At 39.8% G+C, this 21,567-nt stretch overlaps 1 protein-coding gene across 15 annotated transcripts in view; it reads right to left on the reverse strand.

Annotated features, from left to right (window-relative positions):
- Positions 1–21,567, reverse strand: part of APBB2 (amyloid beta precursor protein binding family B member 2) — a 153,529-nt gene that overhangs the window by 61,984 nt on the left and 69,978 nt on the right. For 12 of the 15 annotated variants that reach the window (XM_052682765.1, XM_052682777.1, XM_052682764.1 and 9 more), the window contains one exon: positions 840–1,048. In XM_052682765.1, the coding sequence (XP_052538725.1) occupies positions 840–1,048 (209 nt within the window). The remainder of the gene's footprint in view (positions 1–839; positions 1,049–21,567) is intronic. The other 3 variants (XM_052682769.1, XM_052682779.1, XM_052682776.1) reach the window with 1 other exon arrangement.

Below are 21,567 nucleotides of genomic sequence, written 5' to 3' on the forward strand. Positions count from 1 at the left end.
TGTAGACATTCTTCTGGAAAGTCAGAACAAAAAAGGATTACGTTTCAAAATAATGTGTTATCATGTTAATGGTTCATTCCACAGAAGTCAAGTCTACGTTAAAAACCAATGTGATTCCATTTTGAAGCATACTCTTCCTTCTCAGTATTTATTTTATATTTCTATATATACAACATTCAATCAACCTTCTCAAGTGTGTCTTCAAGGATTATTTTAAAAGGCAGTATCATATATTGCTCTTTCAGCCCATGTAGAGAGAACATCTTTCTGTTTCTAGTTAAAGACTGACTGCAACACAGTGATCTACTCACGCAGATATTTTGCACTGACAAGATGTTAAGAGGCTTACTCTTGAGAATACTTGATATTTATTTAATAGCAACTACTCTGTAAAGCAGCTGCTGTCTCAAATGAATTCTTTGTGTGATACTCCCTCTTACTATGTGAACCAAAAAGAAGATGCAATTACAAATAGTCTAGCAAAAAGATAGCTATAATGTGCAGAAATTTTATGTACCCATATAATGGAGTAACGCTTCAGCACATACTGCAGTCATTTCACATCAATCACGCACTGACTTATTTATGCGAGATATGATGTTTGATTTCATCCTACACATCCCAAGTTTAGGATGCTTTATGAGGCATAGCCATTAGAAAATACACATGAAAAGTAGGCCATTACAATATATTGTCAACAAGAAGCTCTACTTCGGAATAGCATCAGGCCTCATATTCTAAAGCTTACTTTAGGTAACGTTCAAACATGTCAAGAAGGCATGTCTTCTTATTTTTATTTTTTTTAATGGTACACAGCACACATCAGGACAGTGTGTTACCTCAGTTTCTGGAGTAGGAGATGGAGTAATGGAACCAAGTGAGCCTTTCCTTGAGCCCTGAAGATCTGTTTGAACAGACACAGGACGTTGCCACTGAGTTGTTCCCGTAGGTATATGCCAGTAATAGATTCCAGCAATATCATTGATTTTTTTCCATCCAGGTGGTAAGTCTGGGTCTGTCTGAAATGATTGATCACTCCATATATCTGCTGGGAACAGGAAAAAAAAAAAAAGAAAGAAAGAAAAAAAAGAAAATGAATCAATGTTAAAAAGATATGAATGTTTTTTTTCATAGGTCTTCACTTGATGCAAACAAAACACAGCAGGTACTACTATTCCTAGGGACAGGAACACCAAGAAAAACTTGACTTACTGATCTCAAAATAAGGCACGAAAGCCTTTGTGGTTTGAATTAGCCTATAAAGAGAGGGAAAACTTAACAAAGAGCCATTCCAATATGGCTGTTACCCAATACCATCAGATAAACTAGCTTTTCTAATAGCGTTTAGCTTTAGGTACATTAAAACACAACATACAAAGAAATATCTGGAATTGTGATGTAACCTGTTCTGCTCCCTTCATCACACTACATTCCTTTGTCAATGCACACTAGCAGAGCATGCATTTCTGCTAATCAAAATCAGCTTATCAAAAGAAAGAAATAATAACAGAAAACCAGAACCTGCAATGGCTCTACTTGAAACATCCATACTTGCAATGGCTCTACTTGCAACATCCATACTTGCTCAAAACAACGCAAATAAAAGAACATAATGAATATTTTGCATACAACCCTGGCTGTCAGAAGTAACATTATTTTGAACTGGTTTTATAATAGGGTAGGAAAAAAAAGCCCAACCTCATCAACAGTGCCAACACAGGGATAAAATGCTGGCTCTGCTGACAAATCTATTATGAACTGAAGAATGTGCCAACAATTCATATCATAATTAGAGACGCTCCCAAACTTATATGAGATTACAAATACGTATAAGAAATGTCACCAGTGGAAAAAAAAATACAGTACTTTTTATAAAGGCAGAGGCATCTCTGTGAAAAACAGCTGTACCTCAGCAAGGGCAGTTTTCTCCTGGGGAATATATACTTTCCAGAGGCTGGGAAGAGAGCCATTGCTCTTTAAAACTTCCCAGCTAAAAGTGCTTTGGAAGTGTCATTATGTTACGTGTTGTTAACCAGGTGCTATGCTCCAAGGGCTGTCAGCTTGCAATAACCTCCTGGACTGACGTTTCACCAGTACTCCAGCAGACATGAGGGGCTGACACTGGCATACAAACTGTTCTAGCAAAAAAAGAAAAAAACAACACTGAAAAGAAAGGAAGCACTGTACCAATGAGCAGGAGCTCATCTATTCCAGCAACTCCATCACAGCTTTCAGATACAGGCTTCAAAACACCGACAATGGAGGGTAGATGAACTGCAGAACCAGATGAGTTGGAAGGGACCCTTAACGGCCATCTTGTTCAACTTTGCTGCAACGAACAGGGATACTTACAGCTAGCTCAGGTCGATCAGAGCCCTGTCCAGCCTGGCCTTAAACATCTCTAGGGACAGGACATCTACCACCTCTACTGACAGCCTGTTCCAGATCAACCTGACCATGGGAAGAAAACCACTCCATCAGAAGAAGCACTGGAGCTTGTTTAGGAAACTGTTATGAAGCTGATATGGCGAGAATTCCATACTTTTCCCATTGAATTAGTGGAAGATAGTAGAAGGTCAATTATTTGAAACTGTTGGACAACGTATTTATGGAATATTTTATTTCACTTGTCATGAAAAAAAACACAGAAAAAGATAATAGATTAAAACAATTTCCTGATTTATACTGTCAGTTGCTTTAATATCTTCCTTCTTCACATCTTTACTGAATTCAAAGTTTATTGTTAGCCCAACTAACATTTCTTACTAGGTGCTTCAGCACTTCTATTACCTGTTTCTCAATACTTCTCACTTCTGCTGTTGTCACTTAGGCACATGCAAACTCACACACAAATGGAATGATAATTTGATTGACTCTTACACTTCACGGCACAAACCAGACAACTTTTCTCACAATGCCATTTTCAATTCTTAAGTTACTGATTTACAATTTCAGGGTTAATCTGAGAAAAGAAACATAACTTTATCATTACGCTTAAATTCAATGAAGTGCTTTATGGATCGCCCCCCAGTATCATGGATCAGATGCAATTATATAATCAATTAAAAAAATTCCCAAGTATACTAAATATTCACGTCAACATGTCCTCTATAGCCTCTCCTGCATTCACTTACATAGTTCCTGACTCTAAGCTCTTATAAGTGGATTCATATTTGTATAATGCCTCGGGTTGGAAGGGTCTAACCCCTCATCCCCTCTGTGCACAGGGTTACCACTCACTAATTCTGGTTGCCTAGGCTCGCATCAAGCTTTTTGTCCAACAGGACCCCCTAGTCCTAGTCCTTAGGGCTGCTCTCAATGAGTTCTTGTCCCAGTTCATGCACATATCTGCGATTGCTCCAACAACCTGGCCCATTTTTTATTTTCAAAACAAACAACTTATCTGCACGTTTCCCAACCAGGTGAAAAGAAAACAAAACTTTCAATAACTTAACTACATCATGCAAAATACTGGTATGTACAAAGATTAAGTATCTCAGTATCACAGTGAAGTATGCACAGCACAAGACCAAATACACACAAGTAAGTTTAAATAAGTGGTTCATGAATTCCAAAGTATCACAATAATGCCGGTGTTCATAAAATATACATATTGGGCCTCTCAGTGTATGCTGGAACAGAAAAATGATAAGCCTTTATTACACAATGAGGAACAGTTTCACATTAGTTCAGGTTCATATAGTTTACAGTATTGTATGGTAACAACCATACCTCAACAGCGCCGTGACATGAAATGTCACTGTGCTCATTTTAAGAAGACAGACACTGTTTCTGTCCTTGTCATATAAACATACATATGTATGCATATATATTTGCATATGCTGTTTGTGAGGTACTATGATGTGGCTGAATTATTTCTTTTAAACAAATCAACCAAAGATACAGAGAAAACAACACAATTATTTATTGCAACAATATACTACCAGAAATACCTAATCTGAAATGACCTTGAAGTGTAACTGTACAGAACTAGCAGCAGAGGAAAATTGTCAATCTAGAGACTAAAAACAACAACATTTGTGTAACATTTAGCCAGAATATAATAAATTCGCTTGTGCATGAATGAGCACTTGGAAAGAAATCAGGTAAAACAGCTGGATGCATTATGGGGGTAGAAAATATCACCTGGCTGAGTACTAATTATTTACTAGAAAAATTACGCATTAAGAAAAAAACATACAAAAATATGCTTGCGTATGTTTTCAGATAAAATAGGGAGTTAAATTTAATCATCAACTGATTAATGCAGCTGAACAGGAGGAAGCCAGATCACAGGTGTTACCAGTTACTGATCCAGCCAATTAAGGAAACGAAAGTCAGCTGTGCAAACCTACTTGAAATAAATGCAACCTTGTCCCACCTACAACTAATTTGCAAACACACCTCAACATCCACAGGGCTAACCTGCTCACAGGCTGTGACTTCCTACCAGCAAGACTGGAAAACCAACCTAGCCTGCCCTCTTCTGTAACAGGCAAAAGCATTCACCATGCACATGGAAGGTAATGACCCATCACAAAATACAGAACACAGGAAGATGTAAGTAAAAGCCAATGTACAAAATCTGACAGGATAGATGAATGCTCTGCAGTGGAAACATACTACAGGAGACAAATTTTCTTTATTTGACTATAGAATGATGGGTAGTAAAATACTTTTCCTTTGAATTCCGAAGATCTTGCTAAACAGTATGATATTGAGTCAAAATGTCTACTTGCTATACAGTCCACAGTAATAACAGCCACTTAGCAGAGCACAGAGGAAAAAAAAAAAATGGGGCCACACTGATACTGTTACATTCAACAGTCTTTTCAGTTCTAATCTTCTGGAAAAAGGGGACAACCACAAAAGGAAGAGGGGAGAAAGGAAGCAAGTATCTGTACTGCTGCTGTAGCATTTTACAACCTGCATGCAACAAAACTAAACATTTTATGACCATTGGGAACCTTTCTGCTGTACCTCCCTACCCAGAGGTGAAGTTCTACACTGCAACTCATGTTCTTTTCCATGCTTTTCACTGATTTGCAGATGAAAGGTTTTGTTTTGACTTCATACACCAATAATTGCAGGCTGCTGGTGCAGCATTGTGTGATATCCTGATGACGTGTGCGTTCCAAAAGGCAGATGTGAGGCTATGCCAGGTGGGTATACACCCCTAGAAAGAATCATAGTGAAACTAATAATTGCAAACTACTGTGCAAAAGAAGTATGTCAAACAGAATTAGAAGCCAAAAGCACATATATGCTGTAAGAAACAGGATCACATTCTTATATTCTGTTTTTGGAAATGAACCAAGTTCTCTTTGAAATGATGATAAACAAGGTGCTAGGGACAGAGTAGTCAGTGCCTCTCCACTGAAGTCTTTGAGTATGGCTTTTTTTGTTTGTTTGTTTTTTAAAGATTCATTTCTGTAAGCATAATTTCTTGTACTTGGAAGCAACTGATGATGTAAATGCAGTTTCTAGCTGATGCAAATGCAGCTTACCTGGAATTGTAGAAGCGTCTGGTTTCCAGTTCCTCTTTTCAGCAAAGAAGGGCTCCTTTCATTGCCTGCAAGACTCAACAATGCTTCTAAGCACTTGATCCAAATTATCTAAATAGGTTAGGAAATAAAATACCCATTCTGTACAAAGATGAGAGATCTCACTTTTCTCCTTTCAGAAAGTAGTTACTTCTCATTTACCTTTCTCAGTTCTTCAGACTGTTTTATATCTGTTCTACCTATAACGATTCTCAAAAGAAAAGAGAGACCATCCAAATGCAGGATTTGATCTAGACTTTGATTATCTACCACTCTTAGGAGCATATTTCCACACTGGAAACATTGGAATGTTTGGTGTTCAGGCTGGGAGCACAATGGTCCACCCGAGACATATTCAGAGTTCTCCAAATCTACAAAAAATAGTCCGGCCAATATTAAATTCAGAAATCCGTTTTTCAGTCTCTGGCTCTTCCATTGCTCACATTCCAGCAGTTGGTACACATACAACATCCGCAGAGAAATTAAAAAAAAACAAAAACAAAAAAACACAGCAGCATAGCCTCATTAGTAAAGTAAAAGTTTCTAACAGCAAAATTGCAAAGAAAGGGATGCTGACAGGATCCAACAGCATGTTGTTGGTAGTGTTCTGGCAGCAGTGGGAAGCAACTAGCTTAAAATTTGATAGCGTTTTTCATTGCTGGGTGAAAGCACCAGGAAACTGCTGGCTGATAACAGAATATGCATGTTGCAGATGCTATATTTCTGGGCACAATGGATAGGAACTGGGAAGAGAAGGGGATAAAGAGGTTTTATTAAAAGTGAAAGAGGTGGAGGAAAGCATTTCTTACTCTTCAGAACTTCCAAGATATTGAAATAAAAATGTTTTCCTTCTATCTCTTGGGCCTAAAGAAAAATCAAGCTAAAGGGAAAGAAAAGACCTGAAACGAAATCATCTTTAAGATCCCACAGATTTCAACAGATCTGGGCTTTTATCCTAAAGGGAGCACATTACTTCCTCCACCTACCTTCATATGCACACTAAACATCAAGAAAGTCATAAGAAAGGAAAGGAAGATATGTTGAGCTATTGAATGAAGGCAAAGATAAGCCAGCATTCTCTATGAAACAGCAAAACAGTAAGAACATGGACCCTGAATATTTTTATAACATCTATTGCCTCAAGTAGGCTCAATGTGCAAATGTAGGCTGCTCGGGAAAATACACTCAAAAGACAAATTTTCTTCTCACTTTGCTCTATAGCATAACTGACAATACCACTCGTAATTCACAGTAATGATGGCCAGTAGGTAGCCTCTCCCAAGCATTCATGCTTCTTGCAGTGACGCTTTCTCAGATGTAAGTGCAGCAAAAACACAAGTTACTAGGACAAATAGTTATAAATCAGAAAAACCTGTCTAATCTGGGGAACATTACTCAACAAGGAGCGACAAACAGCCAGAAGCTGGTCATTTGGTGCAATCTTTCCTCGCAGCATGCAACGGATTGTCATGCCAACCCAGTCCTCCTCCTCAAACTGCTGAAGCAGTTGCTTGCATTTTGGGAACTCAGAAGAGGAGTATTTCCAAACAGGTTCCAGGAAGAAGTGCTGAAATGCAGAATTTACAGACGTGCCTGCCATCAAGCACAATCTGTGCCAAGATGAGCTGCCATTTTGACCACCACCAACATAAACCATAATTAGAAGAGCCTGACAACTTAAAAATCCTAAAGAAGCTCAGGATTAAGTACCTGTGCTATTCTTTCCTTCTTTAAAACATGGTGTGCTCTTTATCCTGCTGTATGAGTTCTTACAGGCATGCAGGGGCTTCAAGCAGACATGACTAATCTCAAGGAAGAGAGAGAGGAAAGCAGATTAGTCAACATTAAGGGAAAGAAAAACAAAACAACACAGAACATTCAACTCATTTGTTTCCATGCTCTGGTATCTTCTCCCTTTCAGCTACCAAAATCCTGATGCAAGAACCAAAGAACCAGCACAGTAACAGAAGAAAACCAAGGGCCTTTGTAGAAGAAAGCTTTGGTGTCCTTTAAGTGTTGGTTGATGGTGGCTCTGGTGAGCATCCAGGACAGCACTGCCTGTTCTGTGTAAGATGAAGAATTCTGGGGCAATACAGCCTGCAGACCAGAGGTGAAGCTACAAGAAACTAGCTCTTCTGCACTTGTAATAGTTGTTACTAATAGCAGGGGCAGGAAAAAGTATCTCAGAAACGTTGTGAAGAAAGCTCCACATGCTCCATCTAGGAAAATGGGCCCAAATAGGTAAGAAAGGACTAACCCATCTGCTAACTAAAAAAACATCCAGTCACAGAATAAGCAGAATCTGACAAAGCTAGGAAATAAGACTTGCAGGTGCCCCCAAAAGGTTGCTGTGGGCCAAGGAGATGCTCTGGTAAGGTGCATCCCATCTGGATGGAGGAGAGCATAATGATGACAGCACAGCCCCATGCCTCGGGGGCACCAGGAAATGATGACATGGAGGAAGGAGCACCTCAGCAAAGGCTGAGGAATCACTGCCTGAAGGCACAGTAGTGCTTTCTACACATTCTACAGCTCTTACAAAAGCTTTATATAATGTCACAAGAGATTGCTTTCTTTTGATAAATGAGCTGGTAACAGTCAGCTGTGAGGGTGTCTGGCTGGGGTGGAATTAATTTCCTATATTTACTGCGAAGGTGACAGGACACTGGAACAGCCTGCTCAGAGAGGCTGCAGAGTCTCCTTCTCTGGAGATAGTCAAAACCTGCCAGGATGTTCCTGTACGACCTGCTGTAGGGAACCTGCTTTAGCAGGGAGTTGGACTAGGTGATCTCCAGAGTTCCCTTCCAACTCTTGTGATTCTGTGACTCATAGCAGCCCATATGGCACTATATTTAAAGTTTGCATCCAATACAGTACTGGTAACATACCTATGCTTCAGCAGCTGCTGAACAGAGCTTGCACAGGATCAAGGCCTTCTCTGCTTGTCTTGGGGTGCTGGCAGCTAGAGACGGGTTGGGCATTGGTCTGCTAGTGGGAGGTGATGAGTGACTGCTTTTGCATCACTCGTTTCATTGCTTTTCTTAACTCATTAAACTATCTTTATCTTGACTATTCCGCATTTTGCCTTTGAGTCTCTTCCCCATCCTGCTGGGGGGCAAATGAGCAGCTTAGCTGCCAGCTGGGGTCAACCTACTGCTGAGGAACTCAGCACAGTGGCTGAACTCAGAATCCAGGGAAGAACAGACAGATACCTCTGCAGTGGGGTAAAAAAGAGACCCAAACAAAAGAGCATCACACAAATGAATGCCCTGTTAAGAACTTTGTGCTTAAATGAGATAGAGCCTCAAACAGCATGTGAACAAAGTGCACCATTCCCCTTGGAAGATTTCTTCCACACTCTGCAGGAAATCAGAATAATTTGCGTTAGAAAGCTATTCCTGCTAGTAAATCTACGTTGTATGGGACCAGCATTATGTGTTTCTTGCTTAATTGAAGTACTAGTTCTTTCCACCAGGTGGCAAAAGTTTTTAATTAAAAATAACAATTGTTCAACATAGCAGTCTAATATACTCCAAATTCATGGTGAGTGTGCATGGTGCAGTACATTGAGGCATTCTTCAGCACAAAATTCAATCAGATCAATATTTTCTTTCCTCATCAACAAACCAGTAGAAGTGGTCTTGTAAATTAGCTTTCAGGACTAAAATGATCCAGCAGTATTTTGCATCTCTTTTCTGATTTTTGCATAGTACCTCTTTTTCCTATGACATTGCCATAGGGAGCAAGACTGAAGCATGTGCTCTTTAACTACTTTGTACTGTTTCAGAAGGGTTTTTTGTCTGATCTAATGACAAAAAATGGACAAGACATCACACCAGGGACTGCAGGACTCATGCAGCTGCCTGCACATGCACTACTGCAGCATACTCCATGTGCACAGGAAAATCAATTTGCCCAGCCTTCCCAATGCAAACCCCTCCCACCCTGAGTCCTATCCCAGAAAATTCATGTCTTAGCAACAGCTGCCAATTATTTGGAAGAAAAGCAGGGAAAAATCAGTTTGGTGGCTCCTCTGAATTTATGTATTTCTACTAAAATACAGAGCCTGATTCTGTCTGATCAATGCAAATCGATATGTGTCAAGCCACTCACAGAAGAGACTATAATAGAATAGAATAATATAAAGAAGTTAACTACTTCATTTGGGGCAGTGAGTAAAAATAATCTGGAACAATCAAACCAAACAGCAAGATTCAGCCTACAAATGCTGACACATGAAGCAGTTAAACTCAGACGTCCTGTCATGAAGATGCCTGCAGAGCAGAGGGAAGGTCTGTGTCAGAAGCACTCTGTGTTGCCACCACCACCTTCTGCAGCAGTGTTGCGGGGCTTCAGGCAGTGCCTGTGTGCAGCATAGTGTGTGCTAGCACCTCAGCAGCCTTGACTCTCCACACAGGAGCCAATGTACCATGAGGCTTCGTGTCCACATAGAAGCCTGTTTTACAAGTACCAGACAGTAGCAAGCCGAGCACTTCCTGACCAACAATCTCTGCTTGACTTGGACTGAGTGAAGACATGAGGCGTTCTGGGGTCTCCCTCAGACCTTCAGCTCTTTGCTGGTGCTACTGAACCAGACAGACATCATGAAGGACAGATCTGGGGAGGGTCTCAATGATTTCTAGAGGTCCCTTCCAACCCCTACAATTTTGTGATTCTGTGATTTCATTCCCTTACCTCACTACCATATACCTGCTATCACGTACTGAAATGATGGAGTCCACTGTGCTGCCACAGATAACAGATTTGTTCCAGTGGAGAAATAGGAGTTAAATTTGCTGGCTTTAGTGAATCTTTTTAACCTGAATGAAAGAAATGGTAAAATAGAGCGTGGAATAAGGAATTCAGAGTCAGCATTTTCTTTTCCCTCCAGAATACAAACCTTAGGAAAAAGAAAAAAAAAAAACCTGCATAAGAAGCGAGGCACCAGGAAGCTGATAATTTTCTTAATGTGAAATTCGATGAAGCCTACCAAATTCAGTAGGGAACAGTGTACAGAATCAAAGGCAAGACAGCATTGCTCTGGAGAATGTATTGCATAAATACACTGATATAGCCTGAAGATTTAAAGAAGTTCTCATAAGTGGGTTTTGTGCATGTGGTTGGCTAATTAAGAGCCACTGAAATTGGCCAGTGGCACAGACATACAATTCCAGCGATGGCTTGGCTGAAACTGATCTTTTTTGATAGTTTCATTCACAGCACTGTGCAAATGCACTCAGAAAAAGACCTTCTGAATTTAATGATTCAATGAAAACAGAACATAAAATTGAATTACAACTGAGTTACTCTCTGAAATTAAATGTTTCACTTGGAGAATAAGTAAAAACTCCAAGAAGAGCTGTTTCCTATCTCCTGCACAAGCTCTGCACATCCCTCAGACAATGTGGATGCATGGCACAGTGTGGCAGCTGTTCTAGAACACCACAAAACCAATGGATTTATGCACACAGCAGGAGGGTTTGGAACCCAATTTTAAACACAGTGGGACAGGGGAAGGAAGAGAGGTGTGAGATGCCTGAAACTGTTTGCCCAGAGCCAGGGCCAAGCTCTTCAAACCCAAGTATAAAATAAGGGCACAAAGACAGACTCATCATTGTCCCTCCCAGCATGTTGAAGCACTGGGTTCCCTTTTGTCCCACACAAAGGGCTGCTCTTCAAACTTAGTCCTCCCTTGTACAGCAAAACAAGTATTACTACCACATTCTACCCAATTTAGTACCATCATTAAGAGGATTCTAATGATCTGTATACTGCATTACTTAGCAACTTTAAGGCTATAGTCAAATGCGCGTTAGAGAACAACCTGAAGGGTTCCTTTTTTCAATACAAAATCCAGAAACCCAGTGTTTCCACATCTCCTTATTTTATGTATCTATTACTCCAAAGAAAAAGGCAGTAGAAGTTATGACAAAACTCTCTTAGAATTAGAGGCATACGAACACAAAATAATGCACAGGAAGCAGGGCATTATAGACCTCACGTCCTAGAGCTCATCTCTACAAAGATGTTCTGGAAAAACTCAGGCACACCAGGAGCTCAGCCTCTGCTGAAGCTTCTAAACTCACCTGATTCCAATTATTCTAGCTTCGAGACTTTTTTCTCCTCCTTTTAAACTATGACCTTTTCAAAAGGAATCTTGCTTCAGGTGAACTGAGTCTTATTGAGAGATTGTTCAGTCTGGAAAAGAGGCTCAGGGGAGACCTTATCACTCTCTACAACTGTGTGAAAGAAGGCTGTGGTGATGTGGGGGTCAAACTTTTTTCCCAGGTAACAACAATAGGATGAGAAGTAATGGCCTCAAGTTGTGCCACAGGAGGTTCGGGTAGGAAATTAGGAAATATTTCTTCTCAGGAAGAATGGCCATGAATTGAACAGGTTGGCCGGGGAGGTACTGAAGTCACCATCCCTTGAGGTGCTTAAGAAACATGGAAATGTGATGCTGGTGAAAATGGGTTAGTAGGCATAGTAAATGATCTGAGATCTTTCCCAAGCTTAATGATTCTGTGATTCGCATCTCATGGGAGAGGGAAGCATGCTGATAGAGCAAAGGGGCCACCATAGTATAGAGGCTTCTGTAACTATTTCCCATCTCTACATCGTTATAAGCTTTCTACTAAAGCTTTATTCTTAACATACAGATTTCTTTGGCATTAATCAAACTCAGAAATATAAATAATGTCTTGAAAACACAATCCATCCAGCACAAGTCATTATTTGCATTCTTCTATTACATGTTACGCCAGCTTTAGAACTTTGTGCTGATTTTTCATAGGGATGGATTTATGAACATAACTGAAGATAGATTCAGAAATTTAGAAGACAACTAATAGTGGTGAAATAACCACTAACAAGAATCAAAAGAAAATTCAAAAATAGCTTGTGTCACAGACTATAGTGGCAAATTGAACTTAAATAAGCATTAGCTAGAATCAAACCTAACAGTCTTTAGCTGGAGCCTCATATTGGATAAGCATTTGAAAGGAAAAAAAGGATGAATTCTTCAGTTCTGCAGTATCACAACAGAATCTCACTTGCAATTTGCATCTCCTGCTTTCTTATTTGATGTCAAGTATATTATCTAAACAGCTACTTGCTTTGAAAAACTCTGCACAAGCTCTCCCTAAAGTTGCATATGCCAGAAATAAAAGTTTTCTTTATTCTGAAACCTGAATCTCCCTCAAATCAAACACTTTCTTCGTGGAAATGTAAATCTGACAACATACAGTAAAAACAATACACAAAAGTCTCCAGCAGATGACATACCTCAAGGCATCCAGACCAATTAACATTATGGAAAAAACATGGCAACCTGTCATCACAAAATGTTACAAACAGTGTAATGTTTTGTAATGCACAGCCTTCAGTTTCCTGGCCACACACATTTCTGAGTCCTGGTTTTTATTAATTTCTTGAAGTTCCTTTACTGCTACTTAAAACACTCACACAAAGTGACAGGCAATCAATTACTTTCTGTTGCTCTGGAAGGAACAAGGTCATAGTGAATTCTGAAAATAACAGCTTGACTTTATGTTAGAAACTAAGATCAAGACAGAATCCCTTATGCCTGCAGCTTTAACATGTATTGGCACTACCATGGGACCAGTGCATGCACATCCGCTCGCCCTATTATAAAAACAGATGTAGCTCAACTAGAAGAAGCATAAAAACAGATAACACAAATATAAAAGTGCTTCTTCAGAAGGAGCCATTGAGTGTGGTAGAGCCTGGAGGAAGAGTGAAAAGGGAAGGAGGGATGAATGTCACCGATCTGTAGTCACAAAGGGTGTGAAGAAGGCAAGGATGGAAAGGAAATGAACATTCACTGTTATTTACTGCTTCCTATAGCAGTAAAGCAAGGGGCACCTAACAAAATTATCAGAGAGCAATTTTATAACAAAGGGAAGTACTTTCTCATGCATCACATAATTAAATTGTGGAACTCATGGTCACAGGATATTGTGGATGCCAGAAGTACAAATGAGATCGAAAATGATTAAATAAATTCATGTTAGAAAAGTCTATCTATAGCAATTAAAAGATAATGTGAACGACATACCAGGTTTGAAAGCCCAAAACCACCAACTGCTGAAAGAGAAATGATGTAAGGAGGAGAACCACTCGCTGTACACTAGCTCTGTTTTTGGTTATGTTTTTAATTTACTTCTATTCCACCCATAAGTTTTTACCACTGACTTCTTTAGTGGATTGTTTCTGACAGAACGGCCATCCTTAAAAGCTGATGAACTACCCAGTGAGGTACAAAACTGAACTGCAGTCCCTGTAGCCCACAGTTGCAAGCTTGAACTTTGAGTCAGTACAGTGTTTGCACTGGAAAAGTGGACAATAGAAATGCAGGAGTTATGGGACTGAATATTATTATCCCTCTACGTTTTTTTAACCTTCAATTTTCTATTAGCACTTATTTAAAAGGATGACATTTTTACTTTTACGCTATATTGTACGGAGCAATTTAATAGATGGACATTTTTTCACAGGCAAGCATATATACCTGGTTTAAATATGTTGATGAACAAAAAAAAGACTGTGTCAGAAATGCCTGGAGGAACAGGCACCACGAGCAGATACGATCTAGTGGTTACTGCAGAACCCATTGCTTAAGAAATACATTTAGGTGTTTTGGTGGAGAGGGGGAGATTAACTTCACCTATTTCCCCTTACAAGATTGCAGCTAATGTCATTAACTGCTTAAAATACAAGCTACTACAGAAGACAATTATTATGGTTCAAGAGAGCTACATCAGTAAGTTTTTATAGGCTTACTTCTCATCTTATTTATGTTTTGCAAAAATTAATAGAAAGGAGATCACAGCAACATACTGGATGCAAGATGCAGTTAGGAATTCACTGTTTCTTCACTGATGGTGATTTCCCAGTTAATCTTGTCACCTTCTGAACAGGATTAGCCCAGATAAAAGACCATGGGCAGTACAACATGCAATCCTGGCATAGTATCTGTACCATGATAAGCCAAAAGAAAAAAGAACTGAAGGCACAATAACCTCAGTTGCTTGACTTTAAACTGACCCATTTGCAACAGCTTTACCAGAATGAGTCTTTTTCTCCCTTCTAAACTCAGACCACTACATTACCCATCAGTAAGTCATAAAATAAACCATGCTCCGCAGAAAGCCTTTAACCTATTACAGCATGAGGTATTACATTTGTTCCTCACTGCAGAATTAAAGCTGCAAGGCTTTCAAAAAGTTTCCTTTTAAAACACCAAACAATGAACAACAACAAAAAAATACTTTTATAAATGCATGTTTACTTTCAGCACTGACAAATTTTTAGAGTTTCATATTGTATCATGATATTTGATACTTAAACACACACACACATACACACACACACACAAAAAATCACTAGAAACAGTAGAATCTCGTATGTCTACCAAAAAATGATGAAAGAATTAAATAAGAATACTACCTTAATGCTAAAAGATGCACAGTGACCTAAATGGACTCTTGATTCGGAAGACACACACTTGTCAGACTACTGCTTGGTGTCAGGGTGTTTTTCTTTCAAGGGAAATGTTACAGCTCTATTTTCATTTTGGTTCCTTGGTGTAAATGAAACAACCATTCTTATTCACCAGTACTAACAAACAGCCTTTATAAATGCAAGATACCTATAAGCATTCTTCTGTGATTAAAAAGAGGATATAAAATAAATGTGCTGTTAATAAAAAGAGCAGCATTTGAGGGAAACAAAACAGACTTGCTTTGCAAAAGCTCAATGTAATCCCTCACGTACAGCAAAGCTGTACGCCTGAATAGAACCAGAAATTACTATTACTAGGCTGGTTTTGGTGTGTTCTGCAGGGAGTGCAGCTCTTAAATCAGGGGTAGATTGCCATCTTTTTTAAAAACACTGGTAAATAATTATTATACCAAAGTAAATGAGATTTGGAAGAAGTGGTTGGTCAAACATAGCATCTCAATCTACTTCTGGCAGAGACTTCAGAAAGAGCCCTCCCCCCTCCCCCCTATTCCTGGGAAACCACTACTCTTTTTGAGTCCCAGCCCATCCATTCATTTGACATTGTTGCTGCTGAAGCTTGTCAAAGATTAAAAAGAATTGCTTCCAGGTTAGGAGCACCTCAACACCCAGAACAGGCAGCTTTCCACTGGGAAACATTAAGCATGCTGAACTGTGCTCTGCTGTTCTCTGGATCAGCTCCTTGAAACTAAAACCTTGTGAAGCTGAAGTGGACAAAAGTCACAGAGGAATAGAGAATGGGGTAAAACTTCAATGGGGAAACTACCTACTCCGTATGTAATCATCTTAAGAAATTGCACTTTTCCCTATAAAGCAATCTTGGGGTTAGTTAATCTAAGGGTAGAGGAACTTCCCATAAAGTTAAACACTGGGTATAGTCAATGTACAAAAATCCAGAGTACAATTATTCAGGAGAACTCCACTATGATATGGAATCAAGAAAAATACAGAAAAAATATTTTCTATTAATGATCACAAATTCATTTTCATAATTGCAAAGGAACATTATTTCTTATACATAGAATAGAATTTTATGAAGCCCAGCACATCCAGTTCTGAAGACAAAACCATCCATCCCACCATGCAAAAAGCCCCAGCAAACCACAAGTTCTGCATGAATGACTAAATAAACAAAAATCAAACTTTTTATTCTATGCAAGTGGAAGCTCAGTCTTGAAATCTCTGTTCTTATGTATTTTTCCTATTCTTCATGTGCCTTTGTTAAAAAAGTATTGGTTACGTTTGAACACAGTTAACGAAGGGAAATTTGTGTAGTCAGGAGACTGAAGTTGCTTGTTAATATGCTGACAGGCTCCAGAGGGGGAAAAAGGAAAAAAAAAAAAAAAGGGAGACTCATTATCTCATTATTCTGGTTTAGTTAAGCATGAAGGAAAACAAGGTAATTTAACACAAAATATTACTTCGAAAACCTGCTATGGCTACAATGTGTGATAAATTATATTGGTTTGCCTATAGAGAAAGAATGAGAAGCATTTTAATTTTTGTTTTATTATTTTTCGAAATACAAAAGCCAACACAGATCACTATTTCTTACTATTCCTTTGGAGTGAATACAGATGAAAACAGAAAGTTGTGTATAGTAAGGTTTTGTGTAGACCAAAGATCATTCTTCTGACCAAGTTCAACTGATTGGTTTAGGACTGGCTAAAGTGGTGTCCATTAAAAATTAGCAGAAACATGTCCAAGATACCAGTCAACACTTGTTGAGAGATACCAATCAAGTACTGACCGTAAAACACCTCAGCTTTCTAACCCCCAAACCTCGCTCTGTATACCATAAGTTGCATTACCTTGCACTGCAGGGAATGCACAGAGGTGCTGCACTTTATCTAGCCAGATTCCCCTCTGACCCTGGGCTGCATTAAATAAAGAAGCCCCACGGGAACTATTTGGGATGGGAAAGGAGAAAACAGAAATCCATTTCATCATGGATTTTAAACCTACGTAAAAACCTTTAAGTCCTACAGAACACAAGCCTAAAACATCACTTGTCAATTCACTACTTAAATGACATGCAGCTGGAAACACACCTTTACAGTATTTATCTTGCAGCTTCAGCCTTGTCAGGTATCAACTGATCTTATGTTAAATTTTTATTAACAAATAAGTATCTATCACCTAGAGCTAAGAGACATTATAACCCAGAGCTGTGATTAAGTAGAAGAGAAAGTATTACTTACAGTTACCAGATGCTCCCATACAGTTCAACATGTACTTATCTGCTACCAGCATCCTTAAAGTTTGCTCTGTACACATCCCAACAGCTTCATATTCTCCTTGTGTAGCACCTCCAAATCGGACTCCAGATCAAATATGGAAAATATGCTGCTATGCTTAACCAGACCCTTACTTAATTAGTCTAACAAGAAACAGTGCTTTGGGTGGGAGAAAAGAAAAGCCACCTCAATCAACTGAAGATAGAAATAATAGAGGAAACACCACATGTTGACCATTTAAATGACTGCGTTTTCTAGTAAGCCAGGAAAACCTGAGAGAGTCTCCTCCAGAGAAACTGCAGCAGCGTATGCATTCAGGGTACTCTCCACTGAATTGATTCCAGCTTGCAAGACAGTGATGTATTTTCTGACCGACTCTGCTCAGGAGACAAGCTTTTGAAACAGTACTTTCAGCCCACAAGCACTCAGATATCAATCACATCAAGATTTAATCAGCTCAACTTTGGACCAGAACAGCCCCTCACCCTGCAAACCAACCCTGGTAATGTATTTATGGTGCTTTTTTTTTCCTTAGTTGCCGGTATAAATGTGAAAAGGAAAGGTTTAGAAAAACGTATGGCAAAGATCCACTCATTGAGGACAAAATTCTTCTTAAGGCTGATAACCTCCAACTCCCTGAAGGTGCACTGCAGCAATGGTAGAAATTGATTTAGTGAAAAGCTTCTATTAGCGAGAGCACTGTTCTCATCAGAAAGTCCCTCCCCTTGCTATAATCAATAATTTAAGCAAAGCCAAGAATCATATCAGCCAAAATGACCAGGGCAACTGACTTTCTTTTTCTTGCCGAGCAAAGGTAAAATTAAATTAAAGTCTGAGTGGGAATACATTCTAATTTAAAAACTAATTTGGGCAATCTGAGTTGTGCATTTATTTTGAGAAGGGAAAGAGGGAAGGGCTCTTTTGTTCATTGCTGAAAACTTCTCAGGTTCACAGAAAGGCCAAAATCCACTTCTAAAACATGAAAGCAGCTATAGCCTTTGATTTAGAGCATCTTATCCTGCAATGCTAGCCTACACACAAACAAGAAACAAATGAACTCCATAGATTTACAACTATTACTTCAGTGTAGTGACAGTGCTACTGTACCTGTTAGTGTATCGCAACCATATCTTAATAATTGAGGAAGTGTTTAATTTTTAAATTTAACCGTGTAAAATCTCGACTGAAAAGCCACTAAGAAAATAGGAGGATGAGGTTAGTTAAATTACAACACTGAACAAGTTGGGGGAAAAAAAAAAAAAGTAGCTTCATTAAGACACTTTATTGAATAGTTCTGAGACTGTGTACTACATATTGAGTAATAAATTAGTCCAGGATATGAAATGATATAAGCATAACACTAACAACATAATACACAGCGGTTAGAAACAATCCTAATAACATAATATCATATAAAAATGGATTTAAGTTCCAAATGCCCCAGAGACAGCAAGCAGACAGTAAAAATACGTGCCTGAGAAGTGGGGCTGTTATCCCCCGCAGCTCGAGAATTTCTCATCTCTGAAGTACCAAGGATAAATCTACCATGCAAACAGAAGGACATGCTCTGCTAGGCTTTAGAAATCCAGATCTCAGACAGTACAGGAAGCCTTCTTAATGTCATTATTTTGAGTTCTGTGGCATTCTGGTATTGGACATTTACAGCCTAATGTTGAGTGCCCAGGGGCTTCACACATATTGATATCAAGCAATTGAGTCTTAATTGCAAATGCATGTGCTTTCATGGGATTGCATGAAAAAGGCTTCGTGTCCCTTAAGGCAGGGACCAAATACCAATTTTAAGAAAGCGCTGCGTTCAAACCAAGTTTTGGACCATCCTTTTTATTACCACCGTCTTTGTGTAGCCCCATTTGCCTAATTTAATAAATACCAACACTCCTGCTTCTGATCCTTGGTTTGTCCAGCTTTTCCCAGCTACTGCCGGGCTCTCATTCATCTCTCTAACTGCAGTAATTCTTCTGCCGTCTCCCCCGCCTCCCAACCTTCTCTCATCAGCCTCCAGGCCACATTCTCATCTTTCAGCTTTCTACTTTTTTCCCTACCCCACAACTCCTCCTCCACCAAGAACAGAGAGAGACAGAGCCACCATTGCTACTGGGGCCCAATGCTGGCATTGCTGCATCACCTTAGAGAAGCTCAGGCTCTGATCTGCACTCAACAAAGGTTTTGGCAGTGAGGCAAGAACTGCTTCCAAGCTGGGAGACTCACAAAATTATACCTGCCTCCTGCAGCACTCTTGAACTTGAATGTGATCAGCTGCACGATCTTCCATAAAACAGGCACAACATAATGATGAGGGACTCCTGCTGCATGGCAGTACTATTCCTCTATCACATCTGCTGTAGCACTAGAGACAAACAAGCACCTAGCCAGATCTGGTGCATCTGGTGAGCACGCAAAACCCAAGCAGCCCACCTGTTTCTGCTGCCAGCGACTCTCAAACGTTCAGCTTGCCCTAAGGAACAGCAGTCCACAAGCTGAGAGTCCTTCCAAAGGTAACAACAGGCTTTCCTTTCCTCCCGTATAGATTTTTACACTCATTTCTAAAGCATCAATCAGGTGGATTGAAACTTGGCTCGAGTTCTATGCACCATTAAAAAGTGCTGAGACAGAGATTTGCTGGATCAATTTTGGTCATAATTTGTGATCACTTTCACAACTTCATGAATTGAAAACTTTTTTTCCCCCCTAAGGAGGAACTGCTAGTCTGCTATTAGTTACTGGCGGATTTTCTTCTGCGTATCTTCCTTAACATCCCTCTGAAAGGGCTATTAGGATCCTGACTTTTCCCATTAGCTTCTCTGATTTCCCTTCCTTAGTTTGTTTTCCTTTTTCTTTTTGCTTGGTCATGTGTCTGCCTGAAACCCAACTCTTTGCATGGTCTCAGAGGAGACCTGGAAAAGAAACACAGCCCTAGGCACAGAAGAACTTCAGCAAGAAGATGCATTCATACTGTAAGAGGACACACAGGGTCTGGGATTACACTTCTGCATTTCTGAAACAACAGAAGCTTGAAAAGCTTCTGAAAATAGTTTATCAAGTAAAGCATGAGACATTAAGCAGTTCACCTTTTCTAAATCTCAAGTTTTCCCTATAGACACTTAGAACAGTCTTCTGCATTGTTGAAAGATACAATAAGCCCTGCTTGAAAAGCATGTTAGACTACTCCTCAACATTACAAAACAATGTAAACTGCACTACAGAGACACTATGCTACTTTTAGTGCCCTGAAAATCTTGCAAACTACTCCACAGCTTTCACTCCAGTGGCAATGCAATTCCAGCAATCCCTTTCCTGTGTTGTCTCACCACATGCTCTAGCTATACAAGCAACAGTTCATGCCATAACATTAATTCAATTTATACATCTATTTTTATTAGCTATTCAAATTCAAAAGGGTGCTCATCACCCGTTTTCATCACAGAAACTTTGGGTTTCAAGCCAGAGCACTTACTTGAGCACTGAAGCCAAGGATTCAACTACTGCATTAAGAAGGGAATCACAGAATGTCCAGGGTTGGAAGTGACCACAAAGATCATGAATCTCCAACCCCCTGCCACATGCAGGGCCAACCTCCACATTTAATACCAGACCAGGCTGCCCAGGGCCCCATCCAACCTGGCCTTGAACACCTCCAGGGACGGGGCATCCACAACCTCTCTGGGCAGCCTGTTCCAGCACCTCACCACTCTCTCTATAAAGAGCTTCCCCTTGACATCCAACCTAATCTTCCCTCCCTCAACTTGAAACCACTTCCCCTTGTCCTGCTGTTATCTACCCTTTCAAAGAGCTGATTCCCCTCCTGTTTGTGGGCTCGCTTTAGGTACTGAAAGGCTGCAATGAGGTCACCACACAGCCTTCTTTCCTCCAGGCTGAACAAGCCCAGCTCCCTCAGCCTGTCTTTATAGGGAAGGTGCTCCAATCCCCTGATCATCTTTGTGGCTTTCCAACAGCTCTCTGTCTTTCTTACTGGGGGCTCCAGACATGGACACAGTACTCCAAGGGAAGGCTGACCTCAACATCCAAGAAAAGCAAGTGGCTTCTGTGCCACCAACAGCAGCAGCCTGTATCCAGGAGATTACCTCTCAAGTTCAGTTTCCCCTCTACCAGTAGACCCTGGATGCTGGTCATTATTTTGAACACCGTATAAATAACCACATGGCCCTTTAGGTATTTTTTTCCTCTTAAACTGACTTGCCTTTTCTTCCGCAAAATCCTCTCACAGG

Source organism: Tympanuchus pallidicinctus, unplaced genomic scaffold (assembly GCF_026119805.1).
Source record: "Tympanuchus pallidicinctus isolate F22 unplaced genomic scaffold, pur_lepc_1.0 scaffold2, whole genome shotgun sequence".
Lineage (NCBI taxonomy): Eukaryota > Metazoa > Chordata > Aves > Galliformes > Phasianidae > Tympanuchus > Tympanuchus pallidicinctus.